This window comes from Stegodyphus dumicola, chromosome X2 (assembly GCF_044657685.1).
Source record: "Stegodyphus dumicola isolate Sdum_Otavi_A_Nest chromosome X2, ASM4465768v1".
Lineage (NCBI taxonomy): Eukaryota > Metazoa > Arthropoda > Arachnida > Araneae > Eresidae > Stegodyphus > Stegodyphus dumicola.
The window spans coordinates 138,437,415-138,455,120 of record NC_140781.1 but is presented as its reverse complement, the minus strand read 5'-3'; the positions used below and the strand labels follow the sequence as shown (position 1 = coordinate 138,455,120).

General features: G+C 35.7%; 1 protein-coding gene across 6 annotated transcripts in view; it reads right to left on the bottom strand.

Annotated features, from left to right (window-relative positions):
- Positions 1 to 17,706, bottom strand: part of LOC118192698 (teneurin-a-like) — a 1,025,489-nt gene that overhangs the window by 78,358 nt on the left and 929,425 nt on the right. For all 6 annotated transcript variants that reach the window (XM_085809689.1, XM_085809693.1, XM_085809690.1 and 3 more), the window contains one exon: positions 12,988 to 13,276. In XM_085809689.1, coding sequence (XP_085665815.1) covers positions 12,988 to 13,276 — 289 coding nt within the window. The remainder of the gene's footprint in view (positions 1 to 12,987; positions 13,277 to 17,706) is intronic.

Here is a 17,706-nt window from a genome sequence, read left to right as displayed (position 1 = left end):
TTTAGGCAGATAGCCCTCGCGTGCTTTGCCATAATTAAGTAAACCATTATAATCTTTTTCGCTACGCTTGTCCATTCACATACATATGCCATGTAGACTTTGCTACTTTGGTTTATGTACATTTGCTGCAGTTACTTGTCAAAAACTACTATCTGTCAAATGATACCCTTGTTTTGAAATTCACTGCACAAGACGATTACGGACACTTCGCATGCCACGGTCAAGCACATCCTGTGTTATACGCTCAGTTTACTCTCTGATTCGTTCTTAAGTTCTTCCACACTTCTCAGCCTGGTCGTATGTACTTTATCCTTCAAGTGTCTCCAGAGGGAGATGACTGGAGCACTTAATTAGTGTAAGGAAAAGAAATTAATACCTGGAGTTTAAAAATAATTGTTTCGGTATTTTACGTACGTGTTCTCATTAAGAATCGTTAAGACCAGTCTGGTGAGACATATAGCTTTCAAAGTGCTTTGATTCTGTCTTCATAGTATAACGGAAAACGAATACAGAGAATGTATTAGATTGAAAATGGGAATTGGCTACACAATTTTTAGTGAATATGACTGCTTACTTAAACGAACTGAAAATGTGCTTATAATAATTACACTCCTGCACAAAAAATAAGCAACAAAGGCAAAACATGGAATAAAGCAAAAAAACAAAAACTATTTGATGAAAATTTTGTGAAATTGATACAAGAGTTTCAAGTATTACAACCATCACATCGCGAAAGACCAAATGGTTCGGTATAATGTGCAATGGAAACATCCCGCTAATAATGGGTATGATACCCGTTAGCTGACATGACATGCATGCTTGAGAACAGCGAGGCAAACTATCAGTAGTGTCTTTGATCGCTTGTTGTGGCAGCAGCGCCCACTCCTGTAGTAATGCATGCCGGAGCTCGCGGAGGGTGCCTGGAGGTACTCTGCGACCTGCAGAGTCGTTCAACCATTTTCTACACATGCTCATTGGAATTCAGGTACGCTGATTTATCAAGCTACATGAAACATGAAATGGTTTTCACTCTTCAGATAGCTCTGCACCTCTCAAGCTTTTATGTCGGCGGGTGTTATCGTCCATAAATATCACGTCGATATCCATTGCAGCCATAAAAGGACGCACAAGGGAGCACGAATTTAGTTGCAATATGGGACGGCTGTGACGAAACCTCCAGGAACGCCGTTCGTTTCTATCCCACTAGCGTGTCCTTGGCTCACTATATCAGTGTCCTTCGGAAATAGATCTGGAGTTAAATTGAGATTCATACAGTACGTGGCTCCACTGCTCTAGTGTCCAACTGCGATGTTCACGGGCCCAAATCAACCGCTTTCTTACATGCGATGGGGACAAAGAAACACGAACCACAGATCGTCGGGCGTAGAGTTCGTTTTCATACAGTCGACGCGACACAGTTTGGCGGGATATAGGCCGTTCTGCAGTATTTGAGAGATGCGACGCCAGCTGTCGTGCTGTTAGCTATGTATGCCATATTACACATAGCAATATGAAGCGATTATCTACTTTGATTATTCTCCGGTGTCCAAACCCACGTCTTCTACAGGGGTTTTAATCCCTTTGGTAGCGGTTCCACAGCTTACGATGATACTCCAATAAACATTCAGCTCTTTCGCAGCAGTGGATTGTATTGCACCAGCTTGCAAGATTCCGACAGCTCTCCAACGCTTTTCATCTTGAAAATGGTGTCTTCGGCTCGTGCTTTCCGCATTGGCTATTACGGATTACAGAAAACTATCGTTGCTTGCTAACTGACGCGTAGGTTCGACATGCCCCTTTTTAAGGCGTTGCGGTGTGATTGTGGGATTGCGTTTTATTATAATTTTAGTGACCTTGTAGAGTTATTAGGTTATTTAGAAGCCGGAGAGATGAAAAATGAGCAACGCCTTCGCCGGAATCGAATCACGGTTTTTTTAGGGGACCCAATTTGCCAAATCCTGGGGTGTGGAGAATCATTATCCAACACCCTTTTAATTCGGGTGCCACTGTAGAGACATTAGGTAATTTTTGGAAGCAGAAGATGTGAAAATGAGCAACGTCTTCGCCGGAAATTGAACCACGGACTTCTGGAAAACGCGCTCAGCGTGCAGACCGCTACACCGCGAAGGCATGCTAAGATGGCGGGAGAAATACCTTATAGCCTCATTGCATTTGACGATGCAACCTGTTATGTTCAATTCCACTTTTTACTTTCGTACCTTTTCTTTTAGCGTTTGTTGCTTATTTTTTTAGCGCGAGTGTATTAGAGACCAAAAGCTAGTAACAAATGAAGTTTCAAAGAAAGACAGAACTCGAAATTAAATTGAAATTGCTGCAGTTTCACATTAATAGAAAAATTAATTTGAAATTCTGACAACTTGAATTTGAACTTGAATTGGTGGGGTGATCTACACGCTGGGCGCGTATCCAGAAGTCCGCGGTTCAATTCCCGGCGAAGGCATTGCTAATTTTTCATCTTGCCTGCTTCCAAAAATGTCTCTACAGTAGCGCCCGAACTAAAAGGGTGTTGGATGATGGATCTCCACACCCAGGATTTGGTGTTTGGGTCACCTAAAAAAAACCCAGTCGCCCTTTAAAAGGGGGAGTATAAATGATATTTCTTCCACATTCTTGACATGCCTTCGTGGTATGGTGATCTGCAAGCTGGGCGCGTATCCAGAGGTCCGCGGTTCGTTTCCCGGCAAAGGCGTTGCTAATATTTCATCTTGCCTGCTTCCAAAAAAATCCTGATGTCTCTACAAACGTTTATATGAGTCAGTTTCCCTTATAATTTCCTCCACGAAGGCATCCCTCTCCTTAGGCAGATAGCCCTCGCGTGCTTTGCCATAATTAAGTAAACCATTATAATCTTTTTCGCTACGCTTGTCCATTCACATACATATGCCATGTAGACTTTGCTACTGTGGTTTATGTACATTTGCTGCAGTTACTTGTCAAAAACTACTATCTGTCAAATGATACCCTTGTTTTGAAATTCACTGCACAAGACGATTACGGACACTTCGCATGCCACGGTCAAGCACATCCTGTGTTATACGCTCAGTTTACTCTCTGATTCGTTCTTAAGTTCTTCCACACTTCTCAGCCTGGTCGTATGTACTTTATCCTTCAAGTGTCTCCAGAGGGAGATGACTGGAGCACTTAAGCTGAAGGATCTCGCGGGCTTTGAATGTCAGTGCCAAAGTATTCCGTCACCGTCCGTCTACGCAGTGTAGTCAAAATTACAGTTAAAAAAACCCGTAAAATATTTATTTGGCAGCTATAGGTATTCTCAAATAACTCCAGCAAACGCGAACAAAGCGCACTTGTAAAGTCTACGTGGCATATGCATGAATGAACGAAAGTATAGCGAAATGGATGATGTAAAATATTTGGATTTTCTTTATCTTTAGCGCTGAATATATTATTTTCAAAATGGATTGTAGAGTCATTATTATTATTTTGAAGGAGGAGACATGAGAAATGAGCTGTGCCCTCGCCGGGACTTGAACCACGGACCTCTCGAATACGCGCCGAGGGTGCTGACCATTTCACTACGAAGACATGCTAAGACGGTGGGAGAAATACTTTATAGGATAATCGAAAAAGATCTACCCTGCATATGTGTAATAAAATGTGAAGTTTTATGGCAAATGAAATTCGAATTTTGTATGTCTTGCAAAATTGATGATACACGTATAGTTAGTTTTTCATTCGAATGAATATGATTTAATTCAAGAAATGTTTGATCGTTTATTCCAAGACCAACTTTCTATACTGAAGAGTCAGTTTTTATGTTTCTAGTAATTTAAAGAAGAAATTACTAACTGAAAAGTTTCATTGCAGATCTCCGGTATAAAATTTTAATTTCACGTATTATTTCTAAGCGGTATCACGCGACCAATAATGTCGTAGTCGGAAGAACTAACTTATAATATTCTACTTTTAAACTATTATTATGGCTCTACAATCAGTTGCTCAAGACATATAATCATGGTTTTGTTTGAAACACCGCGATACATTCCATTTAAATGCATAGAGGCTGCACAGTTACCAGGTGTATCCGGCGTCAATAATGAGCTTGAAAAGAAAGCGTAAAAGTCGATGACCTTATGAAAATATTTAAAAATGCACATCTCCATGGAAAAAATGTCTAAATCATACATTTCGAACTCCGTTGCATAAACTAGTGAAATATCTTTTTTTCCTTCAGATACATTTCTCCTTCTAACTAGAATAAAACACGAAAAAGTAGAATTTGAAACCAGGGGGTAAAAAAGAAAAAGAAAGTGCCTTATATTGGAGTAGATTTTGAATAAAGCTCCTCCGATTTCGATGCCGATCACACATAAGGAGCAAACATATCTGCCAATTTGAAAAGAAAGGAGTCTGAATAACAAACTTCGAGTACATATTATTTATAAGAGGAAACAAGTATTATAGAGCCATTTTTATGATTAGCAGCTGACACGATTTCGCCTGGGTAGGCAAGCAAACAGAAAGACGTCTGCAGCAAGCAGTATGAGTAAAATCAAATTTACACTGGTGTGCAAAAATTAAGGACGAAGTCGAAAAATTAGCATATCAGCTGAACGAAGAGGCAGAGTGGACAGAAAGACCAATCAGGAGATTAAGTAAGGTGATGTACGGTAGCACATGCGCAGATATGCAGGTAGACGTAATGAGGGGAGTGTCTGAGTAGTATAAAGCATGTTGTCGGTGTAAGATCAGTATTTCTGGCAAAGAGATTGCACGCCTTATAGCAGTTAAAATCATACAGAGTTGCTGCCTCAGCGAGAAATGGCGAATAATCAATCTGTTAGACGACATGATGGATGATTTTACCCGAGGTCGAATCATTGGGAAGTTTGAGGAAGGCCGCAGTGTGGCAAGTGTGGCTGCAGAGTTCGGAACTGCTCACAGCATCCTTTCACGACTTTTCACGGAGACAATTTCAAACTACAGGAACAGCTATCCGGGGGTTTAGTAGTGGTCGTCCACGAGGAACCACACCCGCAGATGACCGGTATATTGCCTTACAGGCCAGAAGAAACAGGCGGCAGACTGCGGGAGAAATCGCTAGACACACGACACAGGTGACTGGACGACCGATATCGCGTTTTACCGTGGCCAGAAGACTGCACGGTGGTGGCCTGTTTGCACGACGCCCTGTACGGTGTGAACCTCTAACGCCTGCCCATCGGAGAAGGCGTTCTCTGTGGTGCCGGGAACACCGGAATTGGAGAGACAATGAATGGGGACGAGTACTCTTTACAGATGAGAGCAGATTCAGTCTGAGTAGCGATTCTCATCGCATACTCATCTGGAGAGAGCGGGGAAGCCGCAATTATCCCTCGAACATCATTGAAAGGGCAGGTATGGAGGTGGCGGTGTTCTCGTTTGGGGAGGCATCACGCTTGGTAGTCGTACAGACCTTCACATCTTCGACGCAGGTTCAGTCAACGGGACCCGTTATTGTAACGAGATTCTTCTTCCATATGTGCGTCTTTTTAGAGGCGCTATGGGTACGCAGTTCCTTTTCATGGACGACAATGCACCATGTCATCGCACAGTAGCTGCCGAACATCTCTTAGAGAGTGAGGATATTGAACGTATGGATTGGCCAGCACGATCTCCAGATCTCAATCCCATTGAGCATGTATATGATTTTCTAGGCAGACGCTTGGCAGCTCGTACCTTACCACCAGTAACGATTCCGGAGCTTCGATTGGCGCTGCAAGACGAATGGGCAGCAATGCCTCAACAACTCATTGACACCCTCATTCTCAGCATGGGCAGACGCTGTGAAACCTGCCTAGCAGTCAGGGGAGATCATATCCCCTATTAAAGACCGGATGTTTCTTGCTGGACACCCATCACAGGAATGTTTCGGCCTTCAGTCGCATTACGCTCCATGCTACTTTTTCAATAAAGCTTCTTTTTATCCCTCTGATTTCTCTTTTAGTAAGTGTTGCTTACATTACTCATGTCCTTGCGTACTGGGGATCTTACGGTATTAAATGTGTCGATTTGGAAAGCTTTTGTACAAAGTTATATTGAAAATCTGTCTCGTCCTTAATTTTTGCACACCAGTGTATAGCGGGTAATTAACATGGTCGACGAAACGAAGGGAATAATCGGATTCGATTTCAAATGCAAACTGATTCGTTGATTATAACTTCATCTTAAAACGATGCATGTAAATGTCAGCAGTTTTGGGATTAAGGAGATTATTTTTTTGGATTTTCTCTTAACTTATCTCTCAACTTTTAAATAATAAAAATTTTGTAATAAGAAAAATGTCTGATTCAGATGAACTGCAAAAGGTTTTGCTCCTGAACAGACGGGACTTAGATCCCCTCCAGCTTACCTTCGAAATCAGTAAAAATTTATTTGAGATCTATGCAATCATTGATTTTTTGCCTATTATTTCTTCATCCGTTGAGTTCCTTCCGCTTCATGAATGCAATATTTAAAACAAACATGAAAACTATTTTATTATTATTTGCATTAAAGGTATTTTTTATTGGTACTTTGCAATAAAGAGTAATAGAAAAAAATGTGTTATTACAAAAAGCAATTTATGTATATTTCTTTGCTCAGTAACTCGAGAAACGTTTCTTCAAAATGAACTATTAAATACATTTTCTTTAAAATGTTTTTTAGATTCTTAACTTAGTATAAGCCAGGCATTTTAATAGCCATCATCATCATTTTCTTCGTTTATAAATATTGATATAAGTAAATAGGTTATGTTACTCATTATTAACGAGGAGCGAACAGAAAACTCAGTTTACAGCTTAGATGGAGAATAAGAGCTGTTTCTGTAACGTTTTCTATTTGATTGGTAATGAGTATTAGAAATGCGTTTGATTATTAATGTTTATGTATAGATTTTTATGAAGATGAAATTGTAGCATTTAAAATTTACAAATAACAGCTGGATACACTACAACAACATCCAGTTCGATTTATTTTGAGTAGATTAATGTTATTAACGGACATTTCGGAGGGGTTTGGATTTGAAATGTTGTGGCCAAACGATTCTGATTAAGCATCGTGTGTAAAATTGTTGTGAACAAAATGTACCATCTTCATCTTCACTTATGTATAAAAAGAAAAGTAGTTATAATATCTTAGCAGTCGAATATTAAATTTTAATTAGCTAATCTCATAAAAAAGTAAATCTAAAGTTTAGCATTAATGTAATTTTACTTGAAAATTTACGATTTATTGTTACTAATTATTTCTATTATTATTTTTACTATTTTCCCTTGACTCGACCCCTTTTAAAGGAGTGATTTTCTTCATCGACACCCATACATTTTTCGCTGTATTATTCAGTATACAACGTAATCATAATGCAAATAATTGCACATAAGTAACATAAAGCTGATAGATTAAGAATACGAACAAAAGTTTTGAAAAAAAATGCTTATTAGACTTATGTTTCACTATTTTTTGCCTTATTAATATTTTTAATTTTACAAATACAAACAAGTTTTTAGAAAAATCGCAGATTCTAATTGCATAGTAGTTGGATTTTAATGAATGCGTTGGCTGCGCTTAATGTACTGATGTTTATGCTTCAAATACTTGGCATAAAATGATTTAATTTAAGTTTTTAGTAACATCGCTTAAAAATATTCAACTTGTTCACTGTTTTCCATTTTAGTGCTACTGTGCTATTTTAAGTTCTTGCGTTTTGATTATTTTATACTGAACTTATTGCATAAAAACTTCATATATTAAAAAATGTTGTTGACTTTTAAAATATATTAAAGAATTTTAGTGATTTTCCTCTTATATTTATTTTTTGATTTCTTTACTACATACTACAGTTTTATGGCAATAAACAATTAATTATCAGTTTTATTAATAAATTTTGTGAAATCAATAGAATCCTGATTATGCTGATCAACTGCCGGTGCATATTCGGCATTAGTCCCTCAGTCAACTCCTTTTTCATCATTGATCCCCCTTTAAAGCTTCACCGAGCCTCAGGGGGGGAAGGGGTAACTAAAATTCCGTTGGGAACACCGCCCCTTGTGGAACCCGCGATTTAAACATTTCTTTTTCTGCATTAGATATAATATTTAAAAATACTTAATTGTAATCTATTTCTTTTATTTGGAAATATGCTAACAGAAATTCTAGCTATAGTATGCTGGAAATGTCAGGATAAAGGATATTATTTTTAAAATTTTGTTTGTGGGTCTAAAAGTTAAATTTAATTAATCATTTAACAGGATAAAAGTAAAAAATAAATATACTTTTCGAAATAAGCAAAAAGTACAAAATATTGCTTCCGAGCAAAAATGTAAATAATTTAATTTTGTCAAAACTATTGCAATACATCAAACTTGTTAGGAATGTTTAAAATTTGTTAAGGAATAAAATTACTTCGTAAATTAACCTCTTATCAAACTGAAACGTTCAAGTTAGAATATTTTGGTAGCTACTTCAACACTCTAACGCAGCATTTCTATAACCCTAACATTCCCATAATTTTAACATTCCTTATAACTCTAACACTCAAACAGAAATACGAGAATAACACTATTTACACGTACATGTGTTTTTGAATCATTTTTATTTAAGTTCATATTCATGCTTTTTGCATACTTACTTTGATTTATTAAAATTTACTAATTCCTCTCACTTTGCTAATTGCTGCAACTTGTGTTGATTTATTTTGTACCTTTTCAGAATTGCAATGGTTAAGTTTTGAATATTATCAATTAACCATTAAGTTACCTTTTCAGTAAAGGTTATGTTTCAGTAAAAGTATGAAAAGAGTTTCTGAAGACCGAATCATATTCTAAACGTTCCACAACCACAAAAAGTTCGGGAAACGCTATTCTAGAATATTTTAACTATCCAAGATTTAAAACAAGGAAAGTTCAGTAAGCTAGTCCACGTATTGTTTTAGAAGAAAGCTCTTACGGTCGCGTTCCCTTTTATTTGCAACGTTTCGGATACTTACTTTTTGCGACGATATTTGGGTTATTACCTTTTGGATTTGGGGCTACTACCATTGGGCTATGACCTCTGCAGAATGTTTCAACAAATTGCCCTATTAAATAATATCTCTTGAGTAGTTGATCGTAGACCTATGTTTCAAATTTAATAAATGGATCAAATAAGGTATTCGAAACATTTTGTTAGCAAAAATATGCGAAATTTAATACCTTTAAACTGGTGATCTTAAATTTTATGATTCCTATTTAAAAAATGAATAATTTAAGATTGTCAGGGACGTCTTTTTATTAACATATGTGAAAAATCAATATCTTTTCAGAATGGTTGCTTTGTCACGTTTCTCAGCTTTTCAGAACTAAACAGTATCTATAGTAACATAAGTGAGTGACATATGTTTTTACACCTTTCGAATGCAAGAAGTATCTTATAAAAATTCGCAATGTATATACAATTTCCCAAAATTTTAATTAGTGCTATTTCGTTTAATTTTGACCATTTGAGGATGGAAATTTTATTCTTTGACTCATTCAACTAGAAGAAACATTTTTGCCTAAAATTTTTCATATGAAACTTCTGTAAAAATTAAAATTTTATATTTTTTTATTGAGAGGTATGACGTGACAGTAACTCATAGTCTGAAGTTATCTTATTTGATTCATTTCTCGAACTTGAACTATGGATCTGTGATTCATGCGGATGTGATTCTATTTATGCAGTATTTAGTGTGCAATGATTTTTTAAGTACATTTGCAGGATTCTTATTTCCAAATTTCTTTCTCTTCTCGTCCCAGGGATCTAACAGAATTTGATTATGGCCGAAAGATCATGATGAAAATACTTACATTTCTTGAAAAGATGAAATGAGTTAATTAGGTTTTCGTATCTTAAGCATATTAATAGAACTGCATATAAAGTTCTTGAATGCATTTTAAGGTTTTTAGAAAAAGCTATGAATACGAAATCTTTGAACACACAGTTATAGAAATTAATCACTAAGAAGAAATCACTGAGAAGAAAAATATGTCTTTAAATCAACACCGCAAGTTAGTGATTCTACTTATGAGCACAAACCGCAGTTTTGTGTTTATAAGTACAATCACTAATTAAATTTGCCATAGTGGGTTTGAGAATTAGATAAATCAGAAGGCTATACTCGAACATGTTCGCCAAATAATTTGCAGCGTGTTTCTTCTGGCTTGTATTATTTTCTATAAAGACTGATCTGTTTCGAAAACTGCGACTACTTTGGATTGGGGTAGTGCATTTGAACGAGATGTCTTGGGAAACAATTTTTTAAAATTTATGCAAAATTGACTGCCTTAGCCTAACATTTATTTAAGAAATGGCCATTTTTTTTGGTTGGGATCGACTTCTTAAAAGAAAGATAATTAGCAGAGAACTATCTGCCAGATTCGCGTCATAATAACGTATTCAAGTCACCAAGGCTAATCGATGGTGAAGGGGTAGACATGAATTATACAGTAAGATTAAATTATATTGCCAATAAAACTGAGCTGCGCTGTTTAGTATACATTTCCTTCCAAAGCTGATGTTTTGTAAACACGAATTAAGAGATAATAAATCATAAAAAATTCTTTTAGCTCAGATGTTTTAAAAAATATTGACATTAGGCGTGCAGCACAATTAGCCTAAACGTACATATTAAAAACTCATATATTCAATACCAGTAAAATAATAATAAATAAGTAAAAGATTATTAATGCGTGTATTGATCAACAGAAAAATCATGCCTATATTCTCAGTAAGCACTTAATGAGTATGAGAAGAATTTACTTCGTTAAAAATAATTATTAACTAACAGAAAAGTTATATTAAGTTAAAAAAGAAGAAGGTTCTAAGGCTGTCAGACTCTTGCTAGCATGCCATCAAAAAGATAAAAACCTCCTCCACAGGATAATTTTAAAACCGAATTTAATAAACAGACCAAAAATTGCTTCGAGATCGACTGGCTGGCCACGTCAGATTTGTGTTATTATTATCATTTCTTCAGAACTAATTATATTACAAGAATTCAAAGCTATCGGAAAACAGCAGTCGTCGATAATTCAGTTAACGGCTCGAGAAAGTACTATTATTCTTTTTTACACTTTACAATGAATCCACAGTTCTTTTCCCACACGTAAGTGTTACGCGAAGTCAGGCTGTCGAAGCTCTCTTACTTCTTAATTTCTTTACATTCGTGTTAAGCCCAGTATCGCCTTTTCTAATTGAAAACGGACGTGTCTCAAGTCGAGTGCGTAATAGGAAGAGTAAAGAGTGATTTTTAAAGTTAAAAGTTCTCTTTTTTTGTTAGGTTCCTGTTGCTTCTCTCTTTTTAGTTCTTAATACCAACAAAGAATTGAAATAATGAACGTCTGGCCGGAAAATGTGCTTAGCTGTACAGCAAAGAAGATTTTTTTTCCTTTATTCACTACTAGTTATATATATATAATATATGATATGAATCTTGCAAAACTTATTGCCCATAGGAAAAGAAATGGATTCAATGGATTTCGTGTTCTAAGAGGACGTATGAGACTTTTTCTAAACTAAACAGTTTCAAAACTAAATACCTCTCTACATATTATTTGGTTTTAGCAAGACTTTTACAATTTTAACCACGCAGAGGGAAATTATGATCTTACTGAAAGTACAACAGCTTATTACTGAATGTATGATACATAATCGTGATTTAAGTAATAGCATAACAATATAAAATAAAAACCAAACGGTGCAATATTTTTATTCTCTTACGTGAAACAAAAGTGGTTTAGTAGCAAGGAGTCTGATTGCCAAGAAATAAATGACTGTAGTCAGGAATAACAAGGAATTAGCTTAGTGGAGATAGCTGCCGAAATTATTAGGCAGGAAAGGAGTTTCTGGAGATATTTTCTGTTCATCACTTTTGCGGAGGTTACTACCAACCACTTAAATAAATAATTCAGAAGAGAAGGAAAGGAGTTTCGAGCTTTGTTTCTTAAGCTGTGGAAGAGGGTCTTCCTAACCTAATTTCACTGAGATCTCTCCAGAGCATTACATTATTATCTAATTAATCTAAATTACTAGACCTATTTAGGGTCTCATGAAGACAATTTCCATTACTAAAAAAAAGGATGCTAACGAAAGCGACTAGTGATAATTTAAAAGATATAGTTAAGCTATGTACCTTGAGTACAATAATGAAACCAAAGGGTAAGTCTAAGACGTGACAGGTAGCAAAATATAACGAGATTTGAAAGTAAGAAATAGGCTTTTTTATTTTTACGTTTGTTAAGTTAAACAATTTCCTCCTAAATAAATTATATTATAACTACAAAATATTTAAGGGGCCTAGAAAATGACTTAAATAGTGAAGCACTGAAATGACTTTGCTTAACAAATTACAAAGTCTCTTCCAGTATGAAGCGATATGAGATCTAGTGTCAACCAATTGTTTTTTCTAACATGGACATTTTATGACTTTAAATCCAAAAGTTACAGTTTTAAAATTTAATTTGTTAAGTATGCCTTTCAGAGTGGCTTAATTATTAGTTAATGTATAAAAATATGAAAAAAACATTAAATTTCTTGGGTATTTTTTATTTAAGACAAAGCCATATTATTTTTGCATACAATTTTTAACAAAATTGAACAGTTTCATGCTTTAAGTGAAAAAGTATTTCAAACAACGATTCATCTGAATTTATATATTATTGTAAATTGCTCCTTTTCACCATCAGAGAAGCATCTAAAATAATTCAGATTCAGTGTGTTATAAAGAAAGCATACTTCAAAATTTGCAACGCTTAGTGAATTTTGTATTTCATTGTTTTAATCACAGCGTTATTAAGAAATAAAATCGATCCTTTATTTTAACATTTATTTTTTATTTGAGTCTCATCATTTTATGTTCCGGATAGGCATTTTATTTTATTGCCTATCTAATACCCTAGGCTATAAAGATTTCACTCCAGTCTGAGATAGATTCACTATACAGATATAGAAAATTTTTGAAAAATCCCTCACCTGAGTTTCAGCCATAATAGCGCTGTTTTCTGTGCATGCCCCTTGAGATCCTGATCGCCAAGTCTGGTATACGATTGGCTTCATCAGATCATAGTCATGCTCCAAGCAAGGTTCCTGCTGCTGCAACAAATCTTCCTGTACTTCGGTTTCAACAGTAGCAGACATTACAACGGGTCCCATCACCATGACAGTATTCCAAGGTACCATGACAGTTCGTTTGATAGGATGGAATGGATTCCGCTGAAACTGCAGTGTCACTGCACCACCACCATTAACTAGGATATCAAACCTAAAGGAGGGCAAAAATGTCAGCCGTTTGGCATGGAGCAAGAAGGAAATGTATTTTAAATAAATCGATATTTAAAACCTGTCGACCGAAAGTCTAGTAGAAAGATAAAAGTTATCGCAAGATAGTAAAATTCTTAATAATTCCGTAAAGTTTAAGATAGCTTTTTATATTTTTGTCAATTCGTGTATAGCTGACACTATATCACGCCTTTAGCTTAAATTTTGATATTATGAGAATAATTCATAAATTCATAAAAATGTACCTTTAAAAGTCATTGGTTATCAATAAAACATTCTTGAAATGGTAGAGCGGTATTGTTAATGAACGTAGCAAAGTATTAGCAAAACCTGGGAAATCACTGACATTCTTACTATTATGAAGTTAATACGATTAAGATGTTAAATCTGCTAGAAGGGTAAAATCTGTAACGTGTTACCGAAATAAAATAGTATTTTGTAGCAGTACGGAAATTTCCTTTCAAAAGGATGAATTTAAGGCTAATACATCTACGTTTTTCAAGTCAAGACATAAATCCCTCTTCTTTAAACTCTATTTTTATATTTATATAACTCCTCTTCACGCATACATTTTAAGCAAATGAGATCACACTTGAATGTATGCCTTAATTTCTTCTTCAACTTGAAGTTGAAAGGGGCAGGAATGTGATGACTAAAATAGATAAAGATGCTTTAATTTGCTATAGGTTTCTCGCAGCTGAAGTTGTAAGAGCTTCTTCAAGTCGTTCTGCGTGCTGTTATGAATGCATCCAAACCGTATAGAAAAATGTAAGTGTATAAGAGAACTTATGGAGGCTTTATTGAAAAGAGGACATAGAATACTCTTATATTGAGAGCTGCAGCTGATTCTAAAGTAGGGAAAGAAAGGTGAATGGTAATTTGATAGGAAATCATTACTTACGAAAATTAAGTTTAATCATTTAATAAAAAATTAGGATAATTTTCTTAACTAAAACGTTCGTATAGAATAAATTAGTATTTAATTGTAAGCATGTTTTAAGCAAGAAAGAGCTAAATTTACAAAAAAAAAAAAAAAATATATATATATATATATATATATATATATATATATATACAGGGTGATCATAATTAAAGTTTAAGTTTCAAAACGCTATAAAAAAAGAACCACTCATGAAAATGACGTCAAATTTGAAAGGAATGTTATTGAAGAAGGCGGAAAGCGTATGGCAGAAGAAAAAATTTAGTTTCAAAAGTTAGCAACAGATGGCGCTGCAAGCGGAAGAAGACGTAAATTAAAATGTTAGTTAAATTTCAGTGTTATAAAGCCGCCAGGTACCAGGCTGTTCCTCATTTCGCGTCTCAGACGTTCGCCATGGGTGTTTCACTGCAGGATCGCGTCTGCTGGTAAAGCTGTATTACAAGAATGATGATTGTGCAAGAGTAGCTCTGCAAAAATTCAGGACACTGAAGGGTATAAAAGAAGGCGTTGGTCCAATGAGTGTCGTAGGTCTAAAGAAAATGATGCAAAAATTCGAAACGACAGGTTCGTTTGATGTGCAATCTGGTAGAGGGAGAAAACGAGTGCATTCGACGGTAGTTGAAGAAGTGGCCACAGCATTACAAGAGGGGTCGGCCGGTGGTGTGCAACCGTGCAGTGCACGAGAAATTGCCTGAACATTGGACAGGGACATCCTGCAATGCTATCCGTACAAAATTGGCCATGTCCAGGAGTTGCTTCCGTCTGACTTGACAGCTAGGGAGACGTTTGCGTTAGAATTCCTGGCTCGCATGGAAGTGGATAATGAATGGCCGTGGAAAATTTTGTGGACAGATGAAGCCCATTTCCATCTGACAGGATACGTGAATACCCAGAATTGTCGAATATGGGCAACAGAAAATCCACTGGCAACGCACCCCGTACCACTTCATCCTGAAAAGGTCACGGTATGGTGTGGCTTTACGGCATCATTCATCCTACAACCATATTTTTTCGAGCAGACGGGTGCTTCCGGTCCTGTTATCTCAACCGTCACTGGTCAGAGGTATGCGTCTATTTTGCGCAACCACGTGATTCCAGCTCTGCAACAGCGTGGATGTGTGGATGAAATCATTTTTATGCAAGATGGCGCTCCTCCGCACATTGCACATCCCGTGAAGCAGCTGCTGAGGCGCCATTTCGGAAATGCTCGAATTATCAGCCGTCATTTCCCTACAGCCTGGCCGTCCCGATCGCCTGATCTTACTCCGTGTGATTTCTGGCTGAGGGGATATCTGAAGGATGTTGTGTTCCGTGCTCCAATTGCAAATTTAGCGTAATTATAGGCACGCATTTCGCAACACATTCTGAACATCACCCCTGAGACACTGCGATCCGTTGTGGAACATGCTGTTTGTCGCTTTCAACTTGTTGCACACAACGGTGGACACCATATTGAACATGTTTTGCGCCAGTCTCGCGACAGTTCCGAACTTCTTTGATGAATGGTTCTTATGCGGTATGTCGCCGCAAAACTCTTGAAACCGATTTGTCCCTTTCGATGTGATATATACAGTCATGCAAATAAAATTATTCAACAATTCTAATTTGTCAATGCGTTTTAATGTGTAACTTCCACCTTAGCCGTTGTTTTACGAATCATTTCTCGTTTCTCGTCGTGATTCTCCCGCTTACAGCGCCATCTGTTGCTAACTTTTGAAACTAAATTCTTTCTTCTGCCATACGCTTTCCGCCTTCTTCAATAACATTCCTTTCAAATTTCACATCATTTTCATCAGTGGTTCTTTTTTTATAGCGTTTTGAAACTTAAACTTTAATTATAATCACCCTGTATTTAATAAAGGTTAATTGAATTAAATTGTAAAATACTGCTCCGTATTAATTTTCTATGTGCTTTATGATAAATTTATGATTTACTGATTTTTTATTCGAAACATCGCTTAACTATATTTTATTCTTGATGTCAGTTTTATTGAACTTCAAAAGAGTTCACAGTAGCAGGATTATTATTTTAGCCTTATATAAAGCCTACGCCTTATTAATTTTTATTATTGATTTAGTACCTTAAAATATCTTAGCTGCAAAGTTATGAAAATATTGAATGTGACACTGCTTTGTAAAAATAAAAATGCTAAAAGTGGCACGGTAGTTTTTAATAAAAATCCTGAAAGAGGCATAAACGTTTTTTTAAACGCTTAATTAAAAAGCATTACAACTTCTGTTAACTAAGTAGATATTATTAATTATTAAATATATTTTATCTATTAATTAGGGTAAATATTTTTAAAAAATCACTGTCACTGTTAAAACAGAAAATATTTTTATGTTAAACTTTTCAACAAAATGCACGAAACTGTTATTAAAAAGCTTGTACTGTGTCTAAATGTCTCGTTCATAAGCATTTTTTATATTGAAAGTATTTTGTTGTAATTTGAAAGAAAAATTAAATATCTTGTATAGTCATTAAGTTTATCGATACAGGAGACGCGAAAAATGCGCAATGCTCTCTCCGAGATTCGAACACTGGACCTCCGCTTGCTAGCCGAGCAGGTTAAGCCCGTGGAAAGGAGGGCCAAAATACCTTACGTACTGACCCTTTTAAAGGGTAACTGGAGATGTAGAGACGGCACCACTTATAAGCTTGTATTTAAGACTAGAGTTTTGGCACTCGCGCAGCTCTTTTAGATATTTTCCAGCTCTATCTGAAAGACAATATCCCGGCTTTTACATTCTCTCGCAATTGATTGCTTTAAACTTACGCGCCGGTAAAGTAATGTTTTTCAAAATTTTTAGGCATAGCAATAACTGGGTAGTTGTTTAGTAGAGTTGCAGGTCACAAGTATCAGCTCAAGTACAACCTTAAGAAACGGAAACAAGCAACAGCCTTGATAAAATTATGAAATGCCACACCTATTGAAGAATCAATAAAGATCTTCTTAACGTCAATATACAGGTGACATAAGTATTAAAACATGTAAATACTAGTTATTATATAGCTATCAAAACAGAATCATTCTCATATTTCGTTATGAAAATTACTAGAAAAAAAGAATGAATTAACTTGTTTTCTGGATTTTAGAGTTTTCTTTCCGTAAACACAGCTAATATTTCTAAGGAAAACATTAAAACGCTAGTTGTTCGTTTTCGTAGTTATCGTCAATCCTTTAGTTGATTGATATTCATAACTTACGAAATGTAATAAGTTATTTGATAAAAAATAATTACGTTTAATGATGGTTTCTGCACACAAAATACTATTTCTTTCGTTAAAATGTTTTCACAAAATGTTTACCTGGATCCACTTTTAATTTCTCATTCCATGTTCTATAATTTAGATTAATGTAATAAAGTTATGTATAATGATAGATTCCCATGAATATAAAAGAATATAAATCCATCATTAGCTATCAGCAAGGTGATAATGAGCTAAAACGAGAAAAGTCAATTTAGTAAGC